At 46.6% G+C, this 27,617-nt stretch overlaps 1 protein-coding gene and 1 pseudogene across 1 annotated transcript in view; one reads left to right on the plus strand and one right to left on the minus strand.

Moving 5' to 3' along the window:
* LOC119300457 overlaps positions 1 to 7,674 on the plus strand; it is a 14,633-nt pseudogene extending 6,959 nt beyond the window's left edge.
* Positions 7,675 to 8,183: 509 nt separating this feature from the next.
* The window catches only part of LOC119304165 (callose synthase 9-like), a 41,011-nt gene continuing 21,577 nt past the window's right edge, over positions 8,184 to 27,617 (minus strand). Inside the window, exons 28-51 of the mRNA XM_037581336.1 lie at positions 21,963 to 22,060; positions 21,777 to 21,867; positions 21,520 to 21,680; positions 19,275 to 19,384; positions 18,782 to 18,916; positions 18,606 to 18,674; positions 18,345 to 18,519; positions 18,092 to 18,206; positions 17,589 to 17,708; positions 16,212 to 16,327; positions 16,039 to 16,122; positions 15,843 to 15,955; positions 14,689 to 14,741; positions 13,753 to 13,929; positions 12,932 to 12,979; positions 12,254 to 12,412; positions 11,851 to 11,964; positions 11,654 to 11,742; positions 11,410 to 11,568; positions 11,204 to 11,306; positions 10,033 to 10,152; positions 9,421 to 9,471; positions 9,146 to 9,328; positions 8,184 to 8,754 (exon numbers count right to left, since the gene is read on the minus strand). Of these exons, the coding sequence (XP_037437233.1) occupies positions 8,518 to 8,754; positions 9,146 to 9,328; positions 9,421 to 9,471; positions 10,033 to 10,152; positions 11,204 to 11,306; positions 11,410 to 11,568; positions 11,654 to 11,742; positions 11,851 to 11,964; positions 12,254 to 12,412; positions 12,932 to 12,979; positions 13,753 to 13,929; positions 14,689 to 14,741; positions 15,843 to 15,955; positions 16,039 to 16,122; positions 16,212 to 16,327; positions 17,589 to 17,708; positions 18,092 to 18,206; positions 18,345 to 18,519; positions 18,606 to 18,674; positions 18,782 to 18,916; positions 19,275 to 19,384; positions 21,520 to 21,680; positions 21,777 to 21,867; positions 21,963 to 22,060 (2,880 nt within the window). The 3' untranslated portion in view covers positions 8,184 to 8,517. The remainder of the gene's footprint in view (positions 8,755 to 9,145; positions 9,329 to 9,420; positions 9,472 to 10,032; positions 10,153 to 11,203; positions 11,307 to 11,409; positions 11,569 to 11,653; positions 11,743 to 11,850; positions 11,965 to 12,253; positions 12,413 to 12,931; positions 12,980 to 13,752; positions 13,930 to 14,688; positions 14,742 to 15,842; positions 15,956 to 16,038; positions 16,123 to 16,211; positions 16,328 to 17,588; positions 17,709 to 18,091; positions 18,207 to 18,344; positions 18,520 to 18,605; positions 18,675 to 18,781; positions 18,917 to 19,274; positions 19,385 to 21,519; positions 21,681 to 21,776; positions 21,868 to 21,962; positions 22,061 to 27,617) is intronic.

A 27,617-nucleotide genomic window follows, 5' to 3' on the forward strand; every position in this document is an offset into this window, starting at 1 on the left:
TTTTTTTTTAGAGATTGAGGAATAACTCTCATATATATCCCTCGAACATAAAGAGAAAAATTAGAGGGTGTAGACATCATGCAAACATAAGTTCTCTGTACATGCACGCCACTAGCTCACACATAAAGAATGACAAGCACTTCACTTGGTGAGTCAGAGCCAGCACTCCCCTCCCTCCCCGTAGCTTTGCCACTCCCTCCCTGTAGCTTTGCTCAAAGGCTATCTCCAATTCTCCATCACGCACGTCCAGCGACAGACATACACAATGGGGGGCTCGACGAACGTGAAGGAATGGTGGCCTGCCATATTCAGTAGAATGGTAATATTCACCACACTGTATTGATCATAGGGTCTTGCCCTTTATATACACAGGAGAGTACAACAGAGAGAGGGGGTCGTGGCCTAGCTCTACGTAGCCACGATCACCGCGTGGGCAGAGAGCGTGCGGACGTGCCCGAGTCTGTCTCGCGGGAGGACAAGGTCTTCCAACAGCCCCCCGGAGCCACAGCAGGGTCTTCGACGATGTTGAGGCTGGACCGGAACTCTGTGAAGACGGCAGTCGGCAGCCCCTTGGTGAATATGTCGGCGAACTGGGACGTCGAGGGCACGTGTAGAACACGCACATCGCCAAAGGACACGCACTCGCGGACGAAGTGGAGGTCGATCTCCACGTGCTTGGTGCGCTGGTGCTGTACTGGGTTGTAGGAGAGGTACATGGCGCTGACGTTGTCGCAGTAGACGATCGTCGCGCTCGCTGGCAGCCGGTGCAGTTCACGGAGAAGCTGACGAAGCCAGCAAGTGTCAGCCACGGCGTGCGTCACCGCGCGGTACTCCGCCTCCACGCTGGAGTGCGACACCGTGTGCTGCCTCTTAGATGACCAAGAGACGAGATTGTCACCAAGGAAGACGCAGAAGCCGGATGTAGAACGCCGTGTATCCGGGCACCCGGCCCAGTCGGCGTCGGAGTAAGCCACGAGGTTGGTGCTGCTGCTGCCTCGCCGGAGGCGGAGCCCGAGGTGAGCGGAGCCGCGCACGTACCGCAACACGCGCTTGAGAAGAGTGAAGTGAGCCTCGCGTGGATCATGCATGAACAAGCAGAGTTGCTGCACGGCATAGGCGAGGTCTAGCCGTGTCAATGTCAGGTACTGCAGGGCGCCGGCCAAACTCCGGTACAGCGCGGGGTCGGAGACAGGAGCGCCGGCGAGTGACGAGAGTTTGCTTTTGGTGTCGGCTGGTGTTGAGACGGGCTTGCAGTTGAGCATGGCGGCGCGGTCGAGGATCTCGAGGGCGTACTGCTGCTGCGAGAGGAACAGCCCGGAGCTGGTGCGGTGCGTGGTGATGCCGAGGAAGTGATGCAAGTCGCCGAGATCGGTCATGGCAAACTCAGCATGGAGGGCGGCTATGGTGGAGCGCAGCAGATGGGTGGAGCTGGCGGTGAGGAGGATATCGTCGACGTACAGCAAGAGATACGCGGTGCCGGCGGCGCTGTGGAGGATGAAAAGGAATGAGTCGCATTTGGACGCATGGAAGCCGAGCGACAGGATGAAGGCGTGGAAGCGCTGGAACCATGCCCGCGGCACCTGGCGCAGCCCATAGAGAGATTTTCGGAGCTGGCAGACGTGCGTGGGCCGAGCGGCGTCGACGAACCCTGAGGGTTGCTGGCTGAAGACGACGGAGTAGAGCTCACCATGGAGGAAAGCGTTCTTCACGTCCAGTTGGTGAATGGGCCAGTCCGACGACACGGCGAGGCTGAGGACGACCCGTATCGTCGCTGGCTTCACCACCGGACTGAAGGTCTCGCCGAAGTCGATGCCGGGTCGCTGAGTGAAGCCACGAAGCACCCATCTCGCTTTGTAGCGGGCGAGTGTGCCGTCATGATGTAGCTTATGGCGAAAGACCCATTTCCCCGTCACCGTATGAGCACCTGCAGGACGAGCAACAAGAGACCACGTATTGTTTTGCAACAGAGCATGAAACTCATCGCACATGGCGGCGTACCAGTTCGGATCCTTGAGGGCTTGTTTGTAGGAAGAAGGGATGGGCGAGATGGCGGTACTAGTGGCCTCGGCAATGAGAGAGTGGGGGGAGAAGAGGACTTTGGGCTGCAGAAAACCGGACTTGCCCCGGGTCTGCATGGCGTGGGTGTTGCGCCGTGGTGTGATTGGAACGGCGCGAGGAGGCAGGGACGCCCAAGTGGCGAGCATGAACTGGATGGGGGGTCGCTGTCGCATGTGGGTGGGGTAGTGCTCTGTTGGGACGGCACGGGATTGGCGAGCGGCGAGCTGCAGGTGGTGGGTGGGGTAGGGCGTGCGGATCCCGTGGGAGATGGGCGTGCAGGTCTGGCGGGCGGCGATCCCGGAGGGGATGGGGGAGCCGCGGGGTTGGTTGAGGCGTACGAGGTAGGTGCGCTGGTGGATTCAGTCGGAGTGGCCGCAGGATAATCGAGGAGGATTGGGTGTGGGGATCGGGTCACGGGATTTTTTGTGGCACGGGGGGTCGGTGTGGCATCGGTGTATGGAAAACGCCCTCGTCAAAAATGACGTGTCGAGAAGTGCCGCGTTTCGAGGTCAAGGCAATGATAGCCTTTGTGCTCACGAGGGAGACCGAGGAGGACGCAACGACGAGATCGTGGGGCTAGTTTGTGGGGTGTAGTGGCGTAGAGGTTGGGGTAACAAAGGCAACCGAAGGTGCGTAAGTGATCGTACGTGGGAGCGACGCCATGGAGCATAAAATAAGGGGTGTTGTTGGCAACAGCACGCGATGAGCGAAGCTTGAGGAGATGTGTGGCGGTGTTGAGGCTTTCGACCCAAAACTCCGGTGGCATGTGAGCTTGGAGAAGGAGTGTGTGCATGATATTGTTGGTGGTGCGAATAGCCCTTTCGGCCTTGCCATTTTGGGGGGAGGTGTGCGGGCAAGAGAGACGGAGAGAAATGTCGTTCTCAGAGAGGAAGGAGCGTAAACGAATGTTGAGGAATTCACCCCCGTTGTCACACTGTATACACTGAATACAGAGATGGAACTGCGTCAGCACGTAGGCATAAAAGCGTATGAGTATGTCGGCAGCATCAGATTTGTGACGGAGGGGGAAGCTCCAGGAGTAATGGCTAAAATCATCAACTATGATTAGATAATATGCATAGTCGGAACAGCTAGGAACCGGTGATGTCCACAAATCACTATGGATAAGCTGAAACGGAGAAGTAGTAAAGGTACTAGAGGTAGGAAAGGGAAGTCGTGGCTGCCGCCCTAGCTGGCAAGCCTCACAAGTGGCTGGGGAAGAAATACTAGGAGTGCATGAAAGAAAATCTTTAGCTAAACTAGATGAGGAGGCGCCGCTAGTATGCCCTAAGCGCCGATGCCACAGATCGCCCACGTCAACGGTGAGAGCGGTAGGAGACTCGCCGAAGAACGGGTAGAGGCCGTTGGAGCTATTTGACCTCATGAGAGGGGTCCTGGTCGCCAGATCCTTCACAAGAAAGCCATGAGGGTCAAACTCGACAGAAACGGAATTGTCAGTGGTAAATTGTCGTACAGAGAGAAGATTCTTGATAACAGAGGGGGAGAAAAGAACATGGTTGAGATTGAACGGGCGGGGTGGGAGGGAAGCGGTGCCGATGGCAAGAACAGGCATGTACGAACCATTGCCGACCAATATGGATGGGTGCTCTGAAGAAAAACAAGACGAGCTCAAGTTACCTGCGTTGTTGGTGATGTGGCTCGAGGCACCCGTGTCGAGGTACCACTCGCCGCCGGCGCTAGCAGGCTGCAGGGACATGTTGTTCATGGCGGTGTGGAGCAGCCCAGTTTGATCCCATGAGGGTGGCTGGGGTGGTGGCGCCGCGGTGTAGAGAGGGGCCGGGCCGTACGCCGGGGACGCGTCGTAGACCATGGGGTAGGCCTGGTGCGGGACGCCGGGCCGTGGACCGAGCACGCCCGCGGCGTTGGGCGGCACCCAGGGAGTGCGGCCAGCGGGAGGAAACGGCGTCCCCCACGGAGCGAAATACCCCATCCAGGGCTGCTGCGACGGAGAGGGAGCGGTTGGAGGCCCGCCACGGCCGCCGTAGCCACGCCCACGGCCACGCCCGCGGCCACGGCCGCGCCCCCCACATTCGGAGGAGGCGGAGCGGTCGCCCTGGCGCTGCTGTTGCGGCAGCTGCTGCGGCACGCCGCGGTCTCCTGATCCGGCAGTCCCCGAGCCGCCAGCGCCCGAGGAGGAGCCGTCGGTAGTGGCGATGAGGGCGGTGGTCCCCGCAGTACGGGCGCGTGCATCCATGTTGATTTCCTCCAGCATCAGCCTGGAGCGGGCCTGGACAAAGTTGGGGAAGGGGACCTGCATCGGGAGGAGCGACGCCATCACCTGGAACCGCGGGGAGAGGCCGCGGATGAGCTGCAGGGTCAGGGTTTTGTCGGAGACGTGCTCGTCGAGGTCGTCAAGCTCGTCGGCAAGCGCCTTGAGGCGCCGATGGTACTCCCCGATCCGGAGGTCGCCCTGGACCGTGGACCGGAACGCGGCGCCGACGTGAACGGCGCGGCCCGCGAGGTTGTCGCGGAAGAAAGCATCGAGCAGGACCCAGGCATGATAGGCAGTGGTATCTTTGGCAGAAATCACATCATGGAGCTCATCGGTGATCGTACCGTAGATCATGAGAAGGATCTGCAGATCGTCGTGGCGCCACTACGCCGTCTGCTGGAGGGGATCGCAGGGACGAGGATGTGGCTCTCCACGCCGGACTTGCGGAGGATGAAGGACATGATGCGGCGCCACTTCGAGTAGTTGCCGGAGATGGGATCCAGCTTGAAGTCGATGTGTGCCCCGATGTTGACGGCGTGGATCGATGGCGGCGGCGCAGTAGAGGAGGAGGTGCCGTCGGAGAGTGCCGCCACGAGTGGCGACACGGTGAGGTTCAGCGAAGCGGTGGCTGGGGGAGCGGTGCTAATGGGCAGCGAACTGGAGGTGGTAGGCAGCGGAGAGGAGGTGGGAGGGGGGAAAGTAGCGGGCAGCGGTGCGCTGCCATGGGGCAGTTCCCCGGAGTCAGAGCCGGCGTCAGAGGCATGGGAGCCGGCCATGGACAGGAAGGAAAGAACTTGCTCTAGTGCCAAGTAGAATGGTAATATTCACCACACTGTATTGGTCATAGGGTCTTGCCCTTTATATACACAGGAGAGTACAACAGAGAAAGGGGGTCGTGGCCTAGCTCTACGTGGCCACGATCACCGCGTGGGCAGAGAGCGTGCGGACGTGCCCGAGTCTGTCTCGCGGGAGGACAAGGTCTTCCAACATATTCATGGTGTTGGTCCAAATTTTCACGACAGGGTTGGTGTTGCTCACGAAAGTCGTGGTGGACAGTGGGTCACTTGCTTGGACCTTGCTCACATACCGCTTCTTCCTTGGCGCAATCTTGACAATTCCCTTGGCGATGTTCTTTGAGAAGTTAGCTCTAATTAAATACTGTTATTTTAGCATATTTTTCTCCTTCTCATGGTTGTCATATGACAGGGAACATTTGGCAAGTAAATATCAAAATTCGTCGTGATATAGAAACATTTTGCAAATGATTATCTGTTTACTTACCCTCATCACCTGATGTAGAGGGAAGTTAAAGGAGCTTAAATTGAAGGCATTCATATGGATTTTCACCAGTTGTGGGGTTAGTCATTTTGTTCACATCATCTTAGTTCAGCAATGGTTCTGATTAATATCTGCCCACAAAGTAGTAGTGATTGTTGCTTTCTCCTTCCAGATTCACAATTCCTGGTCTCTACTACATTGGCCTCGGAGACACATCACTAGGATACGCGATAAACTTCTATAACATCATCCCGATTGCCACATTCATCCTCGCGGTCCTTTTCAGGTAAACAAGATGGAAATATAACGCAGCACCTACCAGAAATATTGGGACCATATAGGAAGGAACTGCGACAACCGTATAATCTTTTTTTCAAGAAGGAGTCACTGGACATGAGGAGCCTGGTGGGGAACATCAAGGTCATTGGAACCCTAGTCTGTGTTGGAGGAACGCTGGTGATCAGCCTGTACAAGGGCAAGGTGCTGCACCTTTGGCCCACCAATATCATCGGCTACCACCCCAAACAAGCCGGAGCTGTGTTTGGTCACCACCATGTGCGTGGAACCGTCTTGCTCATCACGAGCTGCCTCAGCCTCGCCGTTTGGTATACAGTACAGGTATATAACAAACATATAAGCAACAACTCACTATTGCAAAATCTCAAATAAATAGTATTACCTATATATCATTATTTTTGTACAGGTATTTCATGCAAAATTCAACTACTCCGAGGGAGTATTACCTTTTTTTAATTCTTTAGCAAAGTGACAAATACAGCTTAATTATATATGAGTTTGTAACAGTGGCGGCGCCAGGTTCTACAGGGTGGGTATTCATTTTGGAGGAGGGTATTCATTTTGCCCAAATCATCACTGTTTTGCACAAAAAAAAATCGCTTGTTTTATATAAAATTTCAATGGTTTGTCAAAATCTTGGGTATTCAACCGAATACCCAAGAAGACCCCTGGCGCTGCCCCTGGTTTGTAATGAGCAGGCTCAGATGCTAAAAGTGTTCCCATACAAGTACTGGTCCACGGTCGCTACATGCTTCGTGGGGAGCATCCAAATGGCTGTCGTGGGGGTTGCCATGAACAGAGAGAAGGCAACATGGGCGCTCAAATGGAACATGAGCTTGCTCACCATTGTGTACTCGGTAAAACTATTCGGCTATTCCTTTTGTTGTGCATCAGTTCACTTTTTGGCTCTCGGTTGAAGGTCCTCATTTACATCTTGCTGCAGGCAATACTCAACACTGCTGCCAAGTTTGTGATGATTTCGTGGGTCATCACGCAGCGTGGGCCAACCTATCCGGCCATGTTTTGCGCCGTGTCGGTGTTCTTCACTACTATTCTTGACTCGTTGCTTCTCGGCCATGATCTGTCCGTTGGGAGGTATGCTTACCACTTCTCTCCATCCTATGTTAAAAAGTGCTGATTTTGGGTAACGTTCTTAAGACCGTAGGTATATACCCAAATATGCATTGCCAATTACTAACATTATTTTCTTAAAAATTGTTGCTGAGTTTTCCTTGTAATTAATAATCGATCTGTTTACATGCCTGCAGTGTTCTAGGCATGTTCATGATTCTAGCTGGGCTCTATCTTTTCCTTTGGGGAAAGAGAAAAGAATCGGTACCTCCGAGTGAAGAAAATCCAACGAAACAAATGTTGTTTCAGAATGGAGACAAGAATGATAAATCAGTAGCTAATGTATGATTATTTCATTTCGCAATATTACAAAAGGGACTATTCAAAAGTTTGTGTATACGAAAAACAGAGAAAAAAGGTCAATATTGTTTCTGATGTCCTCAACCATTCATCCAATTTGATCATCACGTAAAAAGGTCAATATCCCAAAATTGTTGATTATGGTTGAGTTTCTTCATTTTAATTAGCAAATTTTAAACCAAAAAGTGAAAATAGCAAAATGACACAATTAGTTCTAAGTTTTGTAGTTTCTTTGTTTGGTTTTATATGAAGTCCTCCAGCATTGACCCTGCATTATTGTATCTCTCCACTGCCTCATGCTTTTCCTCCTGTCTAAAAGGATCGAGATGGATCTGCGAGGGGGGCAGGATGTGAATGGGTCTCTACATTATTTATGATGCTTGCAACGTAAGGGACCAAAGTAAAACGCAAATGAACGAGCTACAGTTAAGGACAATCGAAGGCACAGGGAAACAAATATTTATTTCGATGTTCACTCCCTTGGAGCAGAGATAGTCACCGTTGGAGAGATAGGAATCCACAAAGGAAACCAACACCACATTGCATAAGAGCAACTACAACACGCGGACCCAAATGGACGCACGCTTTGTCCGCTTTTTGTCCGTTCAGGCCAACCGCCCGCTTGACGTCCACCATCTTTTTGATTTGGATCAGCCATGTGCCCAATGCGCACGACCCATTTCATGTCCATGCATAAATTTTTAAAAGGCCCATGGCCATAGAGCGCGCGACCCATTTCATGTCCACGCATAAATTTTTAAAAGGCCCGCGGCCATAGATCTTGTCAGCGGCCATGCCATCGGCCAAAGTTCATTCAGCGCTATGCCAGCCTCCAAAAAGGATTACGGCATGGTTGAGCGAAGGCATGAGAGGAGGTACAAAAAGGGGAGCAAGAATGACCTCGGAGCCCCATGGTACTTAGTGGCACATAAGATGACTCGGATGTGCAGACCACAGTTTCACAACATTATCTAAACAAACTAACATAAGTAAACAAGCTATTTTAACAATGATTCAGCACCCGCTCCTTCAATAACACCACCTCCTATAACTATCATGAGTGCAAAAAATGTCACAGGCGATATACATATACAGCCATAGCAAATAACTGCCAGTCAACACGGAGATATATACATCTGCTGCTAACTCAGAACCGGGGATCAACTAACTACGAAGGTGCATGATCTGGGTGAGGATTCAAAAAATGGATGATGCCACCATCATATGCCTGCATTCTGATTGTTGCCAGCCAGGATGAGAGAAATCTCCAAACCTCTGCTGAAAGCCTGGTTGAACAGTAGCCGTGTCTGGAAGGTGGAGATGAAGGGAAACCAGGAGCAGATGGCTATGGGCACAAAAATGATCATTCCCATGCCAGCATCATACAGACGAGCCAGCGAGCGCACTATTTTCCACAAACCAAATCTCTTCACAATTGGTTTCCATGCCACAGCAATCTGCAGAAGCAAAAACAAGATCGATAAAGATTTGGTTAGTAAGAAACTCTAGTATCCTGAAATTTGGATTTGTTTTCTTTGAGATAAAAATCTATATGGTGTTTGAAACAGTTGTACGGTAGTAAAGATATCTCCGCCTGTCGAGCTAACAATGGAGCACCATTCTGTTACTATGCAAAGGTAAACCACATGGAAGACTTGACATATACCATCTGTGTCATCATTCTATATATAAATCCTTTCATTGCCTACGCAACATTAGCAGATCCACTACCAAGTTTTAAGTTGCGTAATAACCAACTAGCCTTTACTATCCAGTGTCATTTTGAACAATGGCACAGTTTCCGAAATGCAGGATTTCATGGTACCAAAGTTGCCACATGAAACTCACCGAAAGAATTCCCCATCCAGTAGGCACATATGCTAGGATGGAAGCAAGTACATCTAAAACAGTGAGGGGTGTCATCGCAATTGCCACAACCAAACCTGCCAAAACCACTAACAGTGCAATGCTTTTGACCAGACGCAGGAGCAACTGGAAATGAACCATGGCCTTGGGGTTTAAACTAAATACCTGCAGATTAATACAGAAAGCAACACAGGTGAACACTGCGATCAGTAAAAACCAGGTATGGCTGTTAAGCATTACATCGCAAATACACGTACCATTAGGAGGACAAAAAGCCCTCCAAGCACTGCCCATGAAACCCAATATACCTGCAGTGCCAAGACATGATATTACTATTCTAGTATTCTTTTCTTTTGATAAAGTAGGCCAACAAATGCTTGCAATTGATTCTTCCCCAACTGTTCTCAAAGGAACAACTGATACATCGGTAAGCTTAAACCCCATTCAAGGAAATAGTAGAATCAGACATGGTGCTGTGATGTTTTCAAGCAGTTAAGACGACCAAAACTAGCAAAAGAATGGCAATGCTTAACATTCAATCCAAGATCAGTTTTATGCGGTGCCGGAATTGCACCTGTGTATGCGTTATGGGTGGGTTCAGGTAACAGAATAACAGATTAGTGTTTTGAGTTAATTTTGCTGTAATGGGGTCACTACTAAATTAAGTAAATGGCAACCATTTTTAACATGGTCTTCCTTCTAAACATATAAGAAATGAAAGAAAATATTTTTGTAATCTTCTAAAGTACAAGTGGAAGATCAGACAATCAACGATATATACAAATATAGACTTTGCCATAGCAAGTGCTTAAAGAAACTGCAGTGAATTTCATGTCAGCAAGCAGAACAGTGCTGAAACACAAACATACCGATAATGATGTACTTTCTTTGCCTGCATGCATGTGGTAAACAACTCCATACTGGAAAATAAAAAATCTTAAACTAAGTATAGTTTCCAGTATCCTCCCGCGGAAGGTGTGAATATGTGCCTGAAAAGGAAATGTTTGGAAATGAATTATTTTCAACACCTTGGACCTCAACAAAATTTAGTGTATGAAACTTCCGAGCGTAATACCAGGGGTGGATCCACATGGGGTCAAGGGTGTACATCTGTACACCCAAATGTTTTGGCAGGAAAAATTTTATATATGATTTATACTAGATACATGTATAAAAAGTGGTGTGGTTTGTGCAATAAACATCATGCCGATTCATATAAACTGGTCTCAAACCTTCGGTCCAACTATCACAAACATCTTCATTCCCTTAAGACCAATTACCATCGATGCGTTTTCACCATCTCGTATGTTGCATTAACACCCTATTACTATTACCAACCCTACATGAACTACGGTTTCAACGACGGGTTTCTGGCCATGACATATTTTATGACTGTGTAGAAAACAATCTTCATTTTTTTACTATTTTCTGTAGGGTACTGTCATTATTATTGGGGAAAAAGTTCTTAGTAGCTACATGAACCTTTTAGTTATTACATTGGACAAAATATTTGAACACCCAATTTTCGAATCCTGGACCCGCCACTGCATAATACGTATTGGTATCACATGAAGAACATAAACCCAACTGCAGACTTAAGGAGACAAATTATGCAATGGCACAAAGGAATTAACACCTTTCAGTATTTTCTTTAATTGTGTCCTTTTCAAAGAAAATAATTGCGGAAAGAGCACAAGTAATGACATAATCAGTGTAGAGGTGGTGCAAAACACAGAGCAGGAAAAGTACGCAACATTTGGCATAGTAGTAAGCAAGACGAAAGATAAAGTGAACTTATTGAAACTATTGATACATCTATATAAGAATTCAAAAGCATAAATCACAATGCTGCTTCAAAGAAATATGCCAATATGTTCTCATGACATCATCAGGCTGCAGCAGGATATTTGTAGAAGTTCAGTTTTGTGACAATGTTGAACTTCAAAAGCAATTCAGGTGTTGACACAAATAACACAGCAAATAGATGTCGTAACAGATCATTCAAGACTGGAGAGGCTAGTCAAAGCAACATTGAATTACCAGTTCTTCATCCCACCAAGCTTCCCAGCTTTCTTCTCCTTTAACCCCAATACCACCTCGGTAAAAAAGCCAGTTTGTCCAGTCTCTGAAATCCTCGACGACCCTGAGAGAGCAAGAAAGAAGGGGTGGCACAGGGTTTTATCTTTGTCCTGACAGTTTATAGTGATTGGCTGGAATAAACATACATAGAATGCTAAGTGGCTTACTTTTGCCATTCAAATCCAGAAGGGTTGAATACATATGGAGCAAAAAGCCAAGAAAGAGCCATAAACCAGCTACTTATGGAAAGTAAGATATAGCCAATTGCTCCACTGTTGTTAAAACCATAAGCTAAAAAGATAACCAACAGAAGTGCAACCTCCAGCCTACAAAATGGAACGAGAATTGTTGGCTTGGATATTACTGAAATTGCACATACAATCATGAAAGTAACATCACATGACAACATACCCTTTCACAAAATGGCTTCGGGAATAAAGACGGTAATTCTCAGCAAACTTAATATGCCGTACCACAAAACCCCTACCAGTTGCTCTATACTGGTAATAAATAAGAAAAACAAGATCAGTATAGTGCGAAATTCTCAACAACAGAAAAATGTAGTGTGTGAGATTAAGAAGACGAGCATGACTTCCAGAAAGCCCTACCTTTGCACCTCCATGCAGTATTGTGCGACCAAAATAGTGAGTCCTTGTTCCAAGAGAGAACGTGAAAAATATGGAGCATAGTTGGAACTGCATAGTAATGAAGCTAACAAAAGCCTGCATCCACACATTCACATGTAAGGATTCATAACCGGCTGTTCTCTAGGGAAATATTTACAAGGTAGTGGCTATTCATGAACCAAGCTAATAAATAGGGCCAAGTTCCACATAACACACCAGAAAGATAAGCTCATCTAAAAAACGAATAAATTAGAACTATACTGAAATCAGAAGGAACATAACTTAATTTAAACTCAATATTCTTTTCAGAGTAGAGACAGTAATAAACCAACCATAAATAGAGATATGATAATAAACCCAGAAGTCTGCCAAGGAAGAGAAGTACCGTCAGGACACCTTCTTCCAGGATGAAACCTAGAATCATAGGAATTGCAGTAAACACACCAATCTGGAAAAGAAACTGGGTGTTCAGAGCCACGCTCAATGCTTTATTTCCCTGTATATCCGCCCTATTTTGAATTGATTCTCCAACACCAGATAAAGCCTACAATACAACAAAAAATGCGTCAGAAAAAATCCAAAACGTGACAAAGAAAAGACTGAAGAATCTACAGATGCAACGGTATTTTTGACACATAAACTGTTACATACCATTATAATAACAAATGAAGAAGTTTCTTTTGAAAACAGGTAGTATTTAAATGCCATGCAAAGCTTGAGAAAGTTTGCATTCACTATAACTTTGTGTGAACTTTATGTCCCAAAAGTAACATGTACTGGCAGCCGCATGAGCCAACAAAAAGTGCTTATGCTGTCACCCAACTATGTTGCATGAAAAGCAGTGGAGAGAAAGAATAGCCGAGACATAATTCAAGCAATATGTGTGGCCTATATGACTGGAACAGCAGTAACTAGAGGCATAGATAAGCATGACAAAAGGCGCAGGAAACAAGTAGGTTTGACATTTACATGCAAGTAGATTGACATGATAAAAAACGACCTGTCTGAGATTCTCGCAGAGATCTTACTGCAAAGAAGGAGAACAATGGATATTGAATCTTACCAGATAAGTTTTACCATAGAGAAATATGTACACTGTCAGTACAGTTAGCTGCAAAAATAAATAAACAATTAAATATCGGCAACTCTTTAAGGACAAAAGAAGAAAAGGGATACAACAGCGGAATTCTCAAGGTCAACAGGCAGCATCTTCAATTTGTATAATTAGTTTTATCAATGTGACTTGCAATAATACAAATCCCACAGATACAGGTATAGCTCTTATAATGCACAAAACATGAGCTTGCACAAGAAAATGTATTAGTTGGGAATTTAAACTAAGAATAATATTTGAACATAAAAGATTCGTTCGAATGATAATACATAGTAGATTCACAGAAAGTAACAAAAATATTATGGGATCATAGTGAGCATTTGGAAACAGAGAACAGAAAACGGTTAACAGAACAATAATAATTGCCATAGCAATGCCTGAAGATCCATACAACCTTTTCCACCCCTTTTCAATGAAAAGAAACGCAAAGTCTTTGCGTTCTCTCAGAAAAAAAAAGATCCATGCAATATACTATGGTCATAAATAGATGACCTTTTGGGCCTTCAGTCACCAACATGCAACTTTGAACATCAGTTTTCATACGAATATTCTAGTGAGACTTGATAGAACTGCAATATTATGACAACACTTATCTTCAAAAATCTAAATAGTATGAGTTTCACATGACCAAACTACTTTTTCATATTTATGAGTCGAGGTTAGAAATGTTTGACTGCACGCATTCTAGGACATTGTATATTTACGAACAGGATAGTAGAAAACACAGCTGCCAGAAAAAACATAACATGTTGTATCAGATATAGAATTACCATAGTACAGAAGTAAAACCCAACAGTAGTCACATAGAAGGATAACATCCTGAAAAAATCAAAAAGCTGCCCAAGTCTGTATATATCTCTGCTAAGAACTTGTTCGCCGTTTCCTCCCGCAACTTTTCCTTCAAATAGTGCGATCTGATTAAGCCCAACATCTCTTCCTTTACCAACCTACAGAATATGTCAAACATCCATACAATGTTCACAAGGCAGTAGTAGAGCCCAAGTTATATGCTACAGTCGGATAAGAGTGGAGATCAATGTGTGGGAAGAGAGAACCACACTGAGGGCATCAGTATTTTTTTAAGCATTTCATTCATTTAACTATAAAATTGCTGGTAAATATAATTAAGTGGTAGAGGCAAACTATATTACTCTCTGAGTAACATAAAGTAAGCAAGGTTTAAAGCTGGCAGCTCAAAAGTGGAATCACTCAAGGCCAAACATATTTAGAATATTAAGATGAAGAAAAAATGGCATCCATCAGAAATTCAAAATACTGGAACACTTGTGTTGCTTACTTCCCCTTAACACACCGGAAAGTTAGCTAGTAATGACCAAATGGAAGTAATCTACCTCACACGACTGAATGACTTCGATCAAGAGTTCATATATGCTCTAATTTAGCAGAAACTGCAATGTAGTCACATAGTCTCCATCTAAAGTTTTGTACAAGACATGCAGTAGATTCAGTTCTGTTATTAAGTCTATCAAAAAAAATTGCCGGGTGTTATTAAGTCTATCCTTGCTGAGTTCTGTAGTACGGTTTTGTCCAATAAAGGAGTATAGATGCGAGGAGTGAACTAATAAAAGATTACTTGTTTAGAAAGATTCATAGTCAACAAACAAAGAAAGCTTAAGGTTTCCGTTGACTGAAACACCTGATCAACAGGTACAGTAAAACAATTACAAATTGAAGAAAAACAAGACCTGGATATACTCATGGTGAGTTATGTTCCCTTGACGTAGAGTAGAGTTAAACCCTGCAATTCAAAGATGGTGCACCAGTAAGAAGATACTCCCTCCGGTCCTTTTTACTCCGCACATTAGCTTTGACTGAAGTCAAAGTTTGCTAAGTTTGACCAAATTTATATTAGAAAATATTAACATCTATAACATCTAATAAATATAATATGAAAATATATTCTGAGATGGATCTATTAATAAATGTGTTGTTATGTGAATGTTAATAATTTTTTGTATAAACTTGATCAAAGTTGGATGAGGTTGACTTCAGACAAACCTAATGTGCAGAGTAAAAAGGACCGGAGGGAGTACAACTCCACGAGTGTAATATATTATCAGCTAACTAGCGTAATGATAAATGCTATAGCAGAAACTTTCACGCATATATGGAATTAGTAAGAGGGATACCATAAACAATTGACATACTGATTGTATGTGGAAGAGACACCGTCCAACTAAAACATGAGAAAAAACACAAGACTAAAATATGGTGTTCACAGATGTGTGCGAGGCTTCTACTTGTTTCTTGAGAGTACGGTTGCATATAATATCTAGATTACAAAATGGCATTGCAACATATCATTATTAACTTGTTAATTTCATCAAAATTCCTTTCCATGAATAACAGCAAAAATACTGTTAGTGTTTTGTTAAACAAACATGAAAATTGTGAGATATTTCGTATGATTTCCACTTTTACAGATCAGCAAACAGTATATAATATCAAAATGAGTAAAACATAAAAAAAATGTGTATAGTTGACTCCGAAGTGAAGAATTTCTTTCCCTTATGAAGAGCAACACAGAATGGTAACCAGTTGGGATCTAAAGACAAATCACAACAAGATTTAAAATATTATTAGCTAGCACGAGTAACAGAAAGGAAGGGCAAGATAATGCAAAGACTCACTTCAAACATAACCTAATATATACTGCTCAGCTTCTGAGATGAGAAACAGATATAGTTTCCAATGAACTATGTAAAAATGGTGAGCTGTGTACCATCATGTTCTTAACTCAGAAAATAATAGGCAACCACAGAACAAATTAATACTAGAAAAGTAAAGAATGATACACAAACACCAAGAGACAAAGCAAAAAAAGGGTATTTGATCTTACCTGCAAATATATCCTCGCTGATATTGATGATACGGGACGCCTTACTTATGCCACCCCTCGTAATATGAAATATTCTATCAAACACGTCTGGGTGACCATAATGCATTCTCACTCTGCAAAAAGAAAAAAGATGTTAACAAGATGTAATTCTAAAATACTTCAGTCGATTAGAAAATTATTATGTAAATGCACTTACTTCAGTGGATTAGAAAGAACACGCTGTCCTAATGTCACAAAACTAGTTTCTTGATTTGACATAAACGAAGCGAGGGAGGAAACACTACACAAGAGAAAATGTTATTTTGACTGGGTTTACCAATGGAGCAAACCAGAAAGAAAATAAACAACCAAAGTATACTGAAATATCACCTTCCGGTGAAGACATGTTCTCTAACACCAAGAATTGAAGGCCTGAACTTGCCATGATTTTGAGAGAATTCCTCAAGCAGATTTCTCATTTTGAGTGCCTCCTCGAAATAGTTGTCCTTCAATTGAAAAAACAACTCAGCAATGATAAACAAAACAGTTGATACAGTCTTGCAATGGATCATTAGTCAAATCCTCGAACAGAGACAACATACATAGCAGAGTGAATAGAAACTATGCACAGAATACAGAACTACCAAATGTATAAGAAATGAACACATAAGAAAAAATGTACATAGCAAAGTGAAGAAGGTGCAGCAAATAAATACATTTTTTAACAGAAAGTACTAGATAGCTGCCTCTATTACTGTAAAACCTTCTCTGAGTTGATAGAAAACTTACTATTCCCTTGCAAAACAAGAAACTGAATGTCCTAGAATATTTAAATGTGCAGAATTTGGATTAAAATGACACTAATTAAGACAGGATCAAAAAGGCAATGCGTATTGATTGGCGGGCTTGAACAGTAACCTCTCCTATCTTCCTGATTTGCAAGGAGGAAGAGAAGATATTCGGCATGCTCTGTCTGGGAGACGCCGGGTGAGGAATATTTGGAGGTGGGGTCCCAAAGACAGGATCAAAAAGGCAATGATTATTGATAGGGTGGGGTCTGCTATTTTGGATTAACTTATTAGTGGTGTTGATGTTAACGGTATGTATATGGAGCATGTTTCTATGGCCGTCCTTATCGCTGTGGGATGCTGGTATAAGTTGTGAGAGAGAAGCAGCAGGTTAATAATGAAGCGGTATAATTGCCTGAATGATCGGCGCTCTCGATTCAGACATTGCCTCTGAATTACTGTCAGGCCGGAAGCACTGTCAGCAATTCCGACGAAACAACTCTTTTAATTGTTCAAGCTAAATGTCGATGCCTTGCTGTCATATGATGATAGTACAGGTTCTTGTGGTCCGATGATACAAGATGATGCTGGCGATTTTGTTGTGGCGAAGAATTTCTTCACAGGGCCCATAGCGGATGCGCATACCGCAGAGGCAATGGCACTGAAACGCATAATGTCACCAGCTCACGTAATGGGCATTGAACATCTGCTGGTGCAGTCAGATTGTTCGGACCTCACTGATCGCACAAGAAGTGAGCTTGAATCCCCCCTCTGTGGCAGTGTCGATCATTGATGATTGCTTCGACATTAGTCGGGAGTTTGGCAAGCTTAGCCAGGATTCATCCCTTTTTCTGCTTTGGCTCCGAAATGGATGATGTATCTGTATTTGATTCGAAATAAAGCTAGCCAGTAGCCATGAAGTATTTCCCTAAAAAAAATGACAGTGAATAACTCAAGAAGCGTGAAGATAGCTGGATACCTGATTCATATCAATGGTTTGTACGGCATTTCCGCGAGTGAATATTACAGCATGGTTTTGATTTTCGGGTTTACCCTCCCCAAGCTTTGGATTGCCGGGCAATTTAACAGAATAAATTTCCTGCAACGGGAAGTTTAGTTTGGTCAGAGTGAACACATTGCTCATATAACAAAACACAATATTGAAGTTTACAGTTGAAGATTTAGTGCTGCTTGTATAAACAGGTGTATGGTCATCAAGTAAGGATATGAGAACTGCGATAATAGTATCAGTATGAACAATCAATGTACTTACTGTCATGGTCTAACCCACAGTTTTATGCACAAAGATTTTACTTAATGTACCAAAACAATTTAAAAGAACTAACATCGTAGACATTAAAGGCGTGAGCAGGGAAAACAACGGCTGAAACCCAAGCCAACTGCTATTGAACAGCCCCTTAAGAAAATCGATAAGAGCAATCAACCTTTAGCCAGGAGGAAAGACATCCAAAACTAAACTACCTTGTCCTTTCCATGGATGTCAGCTTTAACAAGCTTTGAGTAATACTCAGTGCTAGGCTTTCCATTCTTAACGCTCTCAACAACATCAATGTAAGCAATTCTGAGAGCTTCATTTCTGAAAAACAAAGAAAAATCAGAGATGGTGTACTGGTGTAGCACAATATAATACGCACAAAAAGAAAGAGCTAATCAGCTCCTTCACTGATTCTAAAAAGAGAAGCATCGCTTATTTAGCATGAAATATAATGAGCACCTTTGCATCAGAAGGGCTATATCTGCAGCTTCTGGTTTCCCTTCTCCTTTCTGCACTCCATATATTTGGCAGGTAACCACATACGTAAATTTCAAATCAGCCTGTGCGCGAGCTTCAGGGGAGTACTCAAAATGTGTGTCAGCCAGACCAGCCATATCAAATGCAGATTCGAGGTCTGGACAAGAAAAACATCAGAAAGGATGTTACATGCATTCAGTTAAGTAAAGAATTTATGTCTGAAAAGGAAGCTAGTAGACATACCTTCAGAATGCATTCTCTCCAAATAACTTTGCAACATAAGGGCCTTCCTGTAGTACATCATTCCACGAACTACAGAGAAACATAGTTACAGAATATAGATCCATGCATAGGAAAAGTATTTACAAAAGGAATGCACACGGGGAAGAATCAACATGTAAATCCAAAAGATAGCAAACCTGTTCGCGCTAATGTTTGCCCGCGGTAAGATGCCCATAGCCGAAGTTCTAAAATGTCATTCGCACTGCTAAAAAGTTCGGTGTCTGCTGCATTTTCATCCCTGTTGATGCGAGTAAGGAAGTTCTTCCATTCATCTGTATACAGAAGTTAACCGCATAAGGTTTGGACAAGGAATTCCCATGGTAACAAAGAAAAATGCTTCTCAACAATTAAGACGGGAATGAAATAAGCTCAGTTGTATAGCATTGGTATTGATGACAGTATACGCTAGGTCGAGTTGTCCATGTTTAGATATTAACACTCCTCAAACAGGAGGCTATGGTCCATAGGTGTTTATCAATATTCAAGCTGTAAACCGATTGGTAAAAATAAGTGGGGCATCCGATCTACTCGAATATAGAAACAGATCTTTTAGAAGGAACATGGTTTGAGCGAGGAAACCACCTTTTACATAAGTGTCACCAAATTTCACCAGGGAAAGAAAGAACAAACCTGGATAAATCTTCTGAAGATAAAACAGTGTAGATATACCATCTTCATTTTTCTTTTGGAGTTCAGCGATGCTATAAAGCACAGTCTCAGAGTAATATGGAGTAAATACGCTACAAAAGAACATGGCAATGTCAGAGCAGCACGTGCAACTGAATGGGGCGAAAAGGAGAACTGAAGTTCGTACCCTCACTTGGTCTGGAAACTATATTACTCGAGCATATAATGCTCAACTCGTAGTTTCAGCAAACAAAAGTTGAGAATTATATACTCGAATGGTATAGTTTCAAATACAAAAATACAAATGATTTAGTTCTAGTACTGTCAAATACATTGCCTACTACACATCAAGGAATATGTTTATGTTACAGAGTTGCAGACTGGGTATTATACCAATACATGGACAAATATGTAACAAGAGCCTTTCTACGGCCGAGTATTGCAGTAACTGTAGGATATTCGGATGTGTACCAAAACCGCTAAATTGTACATAAGATGCTGTTTAGCAGGACCCTGCTAAAAACGCTATACCCACCATTTAAAACTATTGTCATCACTCATCAATAGATTCTGAAAGAAACCTAGGCAGAAACTTTTGGATGGATAGTTGTGAACACATTAGCTCTATCAACCACTAGGATTTATTTAATGTTTACAAGGAAATTAGACATGTACAACTTAACAAATATAATAAAGTAATACCAAGGATATGGAATTTTTGGGTAAAAAGCATATATAATGTACTTTGTTATGCTACAGTAAAGATTTAATGAGTTATACTTTATGTATTACTTATTCAAACTACCAAGAATATGGAATCATACACTTGTTATACAAAGTATTGTAAATTCTATATACTATTTGTACTACAAAGGCATGATATGAACAAGAATATGGAATCATACACTGGTGTTTTTTCAACAAAAGTACATATTTCCGATATGTCATCCAGTATGACATCTGATATGCCAAAGTCAAACCAGTATGAACTTAATATCCACTAACTGAGATAATACTTTGCTTATCCATTAACATATACTGCTCCTGCCCCTCAGGTGCTTTCATGCCAAAATAAGGTGCAAATGGTCATGAAAAATTTGAAAACAAACAATCAAGCATCCGAAAAAAAAATGATCTGTAATATGGCAAACATTAGGAAAAACAGAAAAGGAAACAAAATCTCACTTTAGTTTTTTCTTTATTTCCTTGCAGTCAGAATTTGTTTCTCTTTTAGTTTCTCCATTTGAATATAAAGAATACCTTTCAAATTTAGTGGCATGGTAGATACATTTTTTGTCAAACTTTTGAAATAAGTGCACCGTATTTGCGGAGGGGGCTGTAGAGGACAGCTGTGTGGCAGTAACTTTAGGGGAGAAAAGGACAGGGCGCCACAGATAAGAATGACTTGGACAAGAAAACAGGAGATTACAGATGAGAATGACTTTATTGGTTGCTTTTGCTTAATTCCAAATAGTATGTGCCAGCACATTATATAGACATCAAGCATATATCACTTATAATAGTATCTTATCTTAATTCTTTTTTGCGCAAAAAAAGGCATCTTCTTATTTAGTACAAAGGCAAGTTCGGTATACAAGAGCTTGAGGACGTGGGGCAAACAATAAACAAACTCACAACACGCACATAAAACCTAATCCCATAACAGGATACTTATATTTATCAGTTGGAGCTCTACCCAAAGATAGGGTCGGCTTAGCTGTTGCTTTACACATGAATAGGAGCAGTAGAAAACTGATAAGCACTGCATGTGCTCTCAGTTTTCCAAAACAAAGGACAGTTTTGGTCAGCGTCTGATTAACATCAGCTAATTCTAGATTCTTCTTAAATTACTTACGGGAGAATGGGCCATGGCAGCACTTTCTCCCCACTGTAAGATTTGTAGCAACATGTGCAACACATAGTATCTCAGTGTATCATTATTCTTGGCTTGTTTTCAACTAAACATCCTACCGGACAATATTATTAAGAAATACTGAAAATCAAAGGGCAGTTGGTTTTAACCAGTTTCTAGTGACAATCAGCTCGTTCCTGCTATGTTATGGGGCAACCTTAACTTGCAGAATTAATTATATTGAAGTTTAAAAGTTGGAAAAAGCAGTTTGCAGCTGTTACTGTTATTAGAACGTGCAGAGAGTGGAATCAAGTGCGGTGGCAGTACTGCTTACGAGAGAATATTAAATGCTCCACAGTCAATGGAAGAAGCAGAAAAGAACTAAAGAAGCCACACCTAAAGGAAAGCATTTCTGAAACAGGCCTTGCAAGAGGCATTTGCATGAACAGGGAGTTTGTGAAGAACTGCAGTCTCCGGCTGGCTTCCAGGTTTTTAGGAACGTTTGCAGCTGATTCCTTGATGGTCAGAAGTGAATGCAATCGTTTGATCATGTCCTTCTGCATTCCATTATATCAAGATATATTTAAATAATAGCTATAAAGAGATCAAAGCTAACAGGAAAATATCAACTCAACAAGATCATACGACAATACCAATCCAGGTTCATTTGGCCACTTGAGATTGTTGAAGAGGCGGCCTTCGGCTCTTGCTCTATTTATCTGACTCCAATCGTCAATGTTACCACTAACATTCATAAGCAAAGGGGATTAGAAATGAAATGGCACAGCAGCATACAGATCTGACTATAAGGTTAGAACATTATAGACAAGATAGCAGACCTCAAATCAACAAAAAGCACTTCGTGATGAACAACTTCATATAGATCTTGAATCGCATTAACTGCCCCCTTCTTCATATCAGCGGATTCCGTTTCTTTCTGCAAAACATCATTCCAATTTTCAACAGTTGTATAAACTAGTAAACTGTTCTAAACACCAGACTACAAAGAGTATTTTAGGAGCGGGGGTTAAAATGTTCGATTCAGTTTGGGAAAAGATTTGTATCGTAATTGACTACTTTCTCCAAAGTCCTGAACACCCTTGAACAAAACCAGATAATACACTTTAACTTCTAAAACTTGAGTGAATAAGTAGGTAGTTGTCAAGGGCCTCAGTGCCCAAGACAGCGGGGCCTCGACTACGTAGTTCGTAGTCTCGGTGGATAGGAGCGCTAGGGTTTTTGCCTGGCTGCTCAATGGTGCGGGAGGAGAGGATAGGAGACGGAGGAAGAGGTAGGAGATAATAACTTTATTGCTTGCCCTCAAAGGGTGCTGATTATACGATATATAAAGGCCCCATGGGCTGCTAACAAACTAGAAACCTATACGTAACAAACTAGTCTTTTATTCTAGGAACTAATGTATCAGGACCAGGACTCCTGCCCAGCCTACGCCTCGCCTGATGCGGCCGACGGCTGCTGCTCCTGGCCGCGTGGCCCACGCCTGTAGGACGTGCCCCACATGACATCTCTCCCCCCCTCGACGAGCAGCTCGTCCTCGAGCTGAAAAGCGGGGTAGCGCTCGACGAAACTGTCAAGATCCTCCCATGTAGCTGATGATGCTGCTTCACCCTTCCAGTGGACGAGTAGCTGGCGAACGCCGCGTGCTAGGCGCGCACGAGTCACGCGCTCCGGTTCTGGAACAGCCGCTCCGTTGTGGATCGGAGGCAAACCCGGCGGTGCAGTTGGAGGCGTGCCGAAGAACTTCTTGAGGCCCACGTGGAACACGTCATGGAGGCGCGAGCGTGCCGGAAGCTCAAGGCGGTAAGCCACGTCGTTGACGACCTCTGAAATGCGGTACGGCCCATAGAAGCGTGGCTTGAGCTTGCCCCTGGTTGGCAAGTTGAGAGAGGACGCGGCGCGCTGGCGAAGGCGAAGCCAGACCCAATCGCCCACGTCATGCCGAATGTCCCGATGGCGTCTGTCGTAGTAGGACTCGTAGACCGCCTGTGCCTGTTGTAGACGATAGCGGACGTCCTCGAGAAGCTCGTCGCGCTCCGCCATGCTCCTGGCCACTGCGGCTACCCTCGTGTCGCCCGGCTCGTAAGAGCGAATAGTGGGAGGGTCATGGCCATACACAAGCTTGAACGGAGTTTCTTGGGTCGCTGTCTGGTAGGCGGTGTTGTAGATGTACTCGGCCCAGGGAAGCCACCGGAGCCACTGCCTGGGACGATCCCCGGTGAGACAACGTAGGTACATCACAATGATCTTGTTAGCAGCCTCCGTTTGGCCATCCGACTGTGGATGAAACGCTGACGTCATGTGCAGCTTTGTCCCGGTGAGGCGCATGAGCTCCCGCCAAAAAGCCGAGGTGAAGACGGGGTCGCGGTCAGAGACCATGGACTGCGGCACGCCATGGAGACGAACAATCTCAGCGAAGAACACCTGCGCCACTGATTTTGCCGTGTACAGGTGGGCCAACGCCACAAAGTGGCAATACTTGCTGAAGCGATCCACCACGGTGAGGATGACAGACTTCCCGCCCACGCGAGGGAGCGCTTCCACGAAGTCGATGCCGACGTCAGTCCACACGCCCGTGGGCACCGGCAGCGGCAGCAACAGCCCAGCGGGGTGCAAGTGCTCGGACTTGTACCTCTGGCAAGTACTGCAAGTGCGGATGTACTCTTGCACCGTCTTGCGAAGGTTAGGTGCGTGGAAGTCGCGGCGGAGACGATGCAAGGTGCGCAGGACGCCTTCATGCCCATCATCGTGCACGGCACTAAGAATCTCCTGGAGTAGCGGGGACGACGGCGGAATGTAGAGGCGGCCGTTGAAAGTGACGAGGCCGTCGGAGAGAGCCCACGACTGCTGCCGCGTACCCGCCGTGATATCCTCACGCAGCGTGACGAGCGCCGGATCTGTGGACGCCGCTTGCCGGAGGCGATCGATGAAGTCGAAGCGAGGACCCGAGATCGCCATGATCGACGTCTCCTTCGTGTCGCGGCGGGAAAGGGCATCCGCCACCGTGTTTGTACTACCGGCCTTGTACTCCACGGTAAAGTCGAACCCCAGTAGTTTGCCGACCCAATGATGCTGCGGGATGGTTGCCAAACGCTGGTCAAGTAGAAATTTGAGACTGTAGTGATCCGTTTTTACCACAAATTGGCGCCCCCAGAGGTACGGTCTCCAGTGACGAATCGCGAGCACCAGGCCGATGAGTTCCCGTTCATATGCTGCCAGGGAACGGTGACGTGGCGCGGCTGGCCGGCTAAAGAAAGCCACCGGGTGTTGGTCCTAAAGAAGGACGGCCCCGAAGCCGTATGTCGAGGCGTCACACTCGACGATGAACGGCCGCGTGAAATCCGGTAACGCGAGGACGGGAGCCGTGGTGACTGTCGTCTTGAGGGCGTGAAAAGCTGTTGCCGCCTCCGGCGACCAGGAGAAACCATCCTTGCGAAGGAGGGCCGTTAGTGGCGCGGCAACCACACCAAACTCCTTGACAAACTTGCGGTAGTACCCCGCAAGGCCGAGAACCCCTGAACCGCGCACGCCGAGCGTGGTTGCGGCCATTCGGCCACTGCCTGCACCTTTTCCGGATCCATGGCCACTCCTGCAGCGGAGATGGTGTGACCCTGGTATGAGATCGACTCGACGGCGAATGCGCATTTGGATCGCTTGACGAAGAGCCGGTGCTGGTGCAGGACGGTGAAGACGGTGCGCACATGTCGGAGATGGTCAGCCCATGTACTTACTTACGAAGCCTTTTATCCCAAACAAGTTGGGGTAGGCTAGATATGAAACCCTTTCACGAGGACTTCCCAGGAGGTCACCCATCCTAGTACTACTCTCGCCCAAATGGGTTTCATACCCAAAAGACTGGCTAGTTTTTACGTTGGCTCGCCAAGCCTATCACAACCCTTAGATATGAAACCCTTTCACGAGGACTTCCTAGGAGGTCACCCATCCTAGTACTATTCTCGCTCAAATGGGTTTCATACCTATGGGACTGGCTAGTTTTTACGTTGGCTCGCCAAGCCTATCACAACCCTCCTCCTTTACCCGGGCTTGGGACCGGCTATGCCTAGAAGACATAGGCGGAGTTAGATGGTCAGCCCATGTCTCGCTGAAAATGAGGATGTCGTCAAAGAAGACGAGAACAAAACGGCGCAGGTACGGCCACAGCAGATCGTTCATGAGGGCCTGGAACGTTGCCGGCGCGTTGCAGAGGCCGAACGGCATCACCAGGAACTCGTAGAGGCCGTCACGAGTACGGAAGGCGGTCTTCGGGATGTCCTCCGCACGCATCCGCACCTGGTGGTAGCCGGAGCGCAAGTCGAGCTTGGTGAAGAAACGAGCGTGCCGGAGCTCGTCGAGGAGTTCGTCCACCACCGGGATCGGAAACGCATTCTTGACAGTAATGGCGTTTAGGGCGCGGTAGTCGATGCAGAAGCGCCAGGACCCGTCGGCCTTGCGGACCAGCAGTACCGGGGACGAGAATGCGGAACAACTCGCTCGGATGATGCCCTGGGCGAGCATGGCGGCGCACTGACGCTCCAGCTCGTCCTTGTGCGCGGCCGGGTAGCGATACGGACGGACGGCCACCGGGGCGGAACCGAGCAGCAGGGTGATGCCGTGGTCGCGGCTGCGGGGCGGTGGCACGCCGGAGGGTTCGGCGAAGATGCCGTCGAACTCGGTGATGATGGCGTCGAGGAAGTCGCGGCCGCTGCATGATTTCAGGGCTGGCCCGTCCGGTCCTGCAATGCCGCGCCAGCACACCCGATGGCCCCTCCGCCAGAATGTCATGGAGAGGGCGCGGAAATCCCACAGGATCGGTCCAAGCGTCGCCAGCCACTGCGTGCCCAGGACGATGTCGTAGCCCGCGAGCGGCAAGGCGAGGAAATCCTCCGGGAACTCCTCTTGGCCGATGCGGAAGGGCACGACGCGGTACGCGCCCTGGCACGGAACGCGCTCGCCGTTGGCCACCATGACGCGCATCTTCTCGGTGGTGGGGGATGGCAGCGTAGCACGAGCGGCCGCCTCCTCGGCGATGAAGTTGTGGGTGGAGCCTGAGTCGATCAGGGCAAGGAGGGAGACACCCCCGAGAGTAATATGCATCTGCATGGTTTCGCTCGTGCGCACCCCGGAGATTGCGTGGAGCGAGATCTGAGGGTCGGCCCGCGATGCATCATCAGTAGCGGAGGCCGCGTCGTCGTCGTCGTCGTCCGGCGCTAAGTCGAGGAGAAAGATGCGCTGGCACACGCGGTTGTGGCCCCTGCCAAACTTCTCGTTACAGTTGAAGCATAGGCCCAGGCGACGGCATTCCTCCATCTCTATCTGGGAGAGACGTTTGATTGGGCGCCCGTCCGGCAGACTGTGGCCATGCTGGGGTGCGGCTGGTGGGGCCGGTGCAGGGGGCGCGAGGCATGGTCCTGGCGTCGGCAGAATGCCCTTCTGCGGAAAACGCACCGGTGGCGCGGCGGAAAGCGCGCACTAGTCGCGCAGCTCCAATTTGCGGGCAAGGCTCATGGCGACGGCGAGGGACTGCGGGTTATGGATTTCCACATCGAGGCTGAGGGGTGGCTGGAGGCCTGCGGTGAAGATCTGAACTTTCTGCATTTCCGACAAGGAGCCTGCCCGGGGAAGGAGCGCCTCAAACCGCTCCTGGAAGTCGACGACGGACGTCGTGCGCTTGCACGCCATCAGTTCGCCCAGCGGGTTCGCGCAGAGGAGGCCCGAAGCGGAGGTTGAGCAGCTCGGAAAAGCGGCGCCACGGCGGAGTGCCCTCGTCACGCTGGACCTGCATGTACCACAGCTGGGCAGAACCCTCGAGGTTGTATGACGCCATCCAGACTTTCTCCTCCTCGGCGATCCGTTGTTGATGGAAGAAGGACTCGCATCTGTTGAGGAAAGCGAGCGGGTCGGACTTGCCGTCGAACTTGGGGAAGTCCATCTTCTGAAACCGCGGGGGCCGATCGTTGTGGTGCTGTCCGTCGTGGCTGATATCGGCAGCTGACGAGGAGGCCGACTTCTCCTTCTGGAGGGCTGCCACGGACGACTGCAGGGATGTCACGGTTGCAGTCAGGGCTTCGATCATCTTGGCCAAATCAGCGGTGGTGGGTTCCGACATGGCGGAAGAAACCGAGGCGGCGGCGGATGGCGGCGATGGAGGTGGGCGGGGCGGCGGGTGCAGCGTGGAGGAGGCCGAGGAGCGGCTGGAACCTGATACCAAGTTGTCAAGGGCCTCAGTGCCCAAGACAGCGGGGCCTCGACTACGTAGTTCGTAGTCTCGGTGGATAGGAGCGCTAGGGTTTTTGCCTGGCTGCTCAATGGTGCGGGAGGAGAGGATAGGAGACGAAGGAAGAGGTAGGAGATAATAACTTTATTGCTTGCCCTCAAAGGGTGCTGATTATACGATATATAAAGGCCCCATGGGCTGCTAACAAACTAGAAACCTATACGTAACAAACTAGTCTTTTATTCTAGGAACTAATGTATCA

Source organism: Triticum dicoccoides, chromosome 5A (genome assembly GCF_002162155.2).
Source record: "Triticum dicoccoides isolate Atlit2015 ecotype Zavitan chromosome 5A, WEW_v2.0, whole genome shotgun sequence".
In the NCBI taxonomy this organism is placed as follows: domain Eukaryota; kingdom Viridiplantae; phylum Streptophyta; class Magnoliopsida; order Poales; family Poaceae; genus Triticum; species Triticum dicoccoides.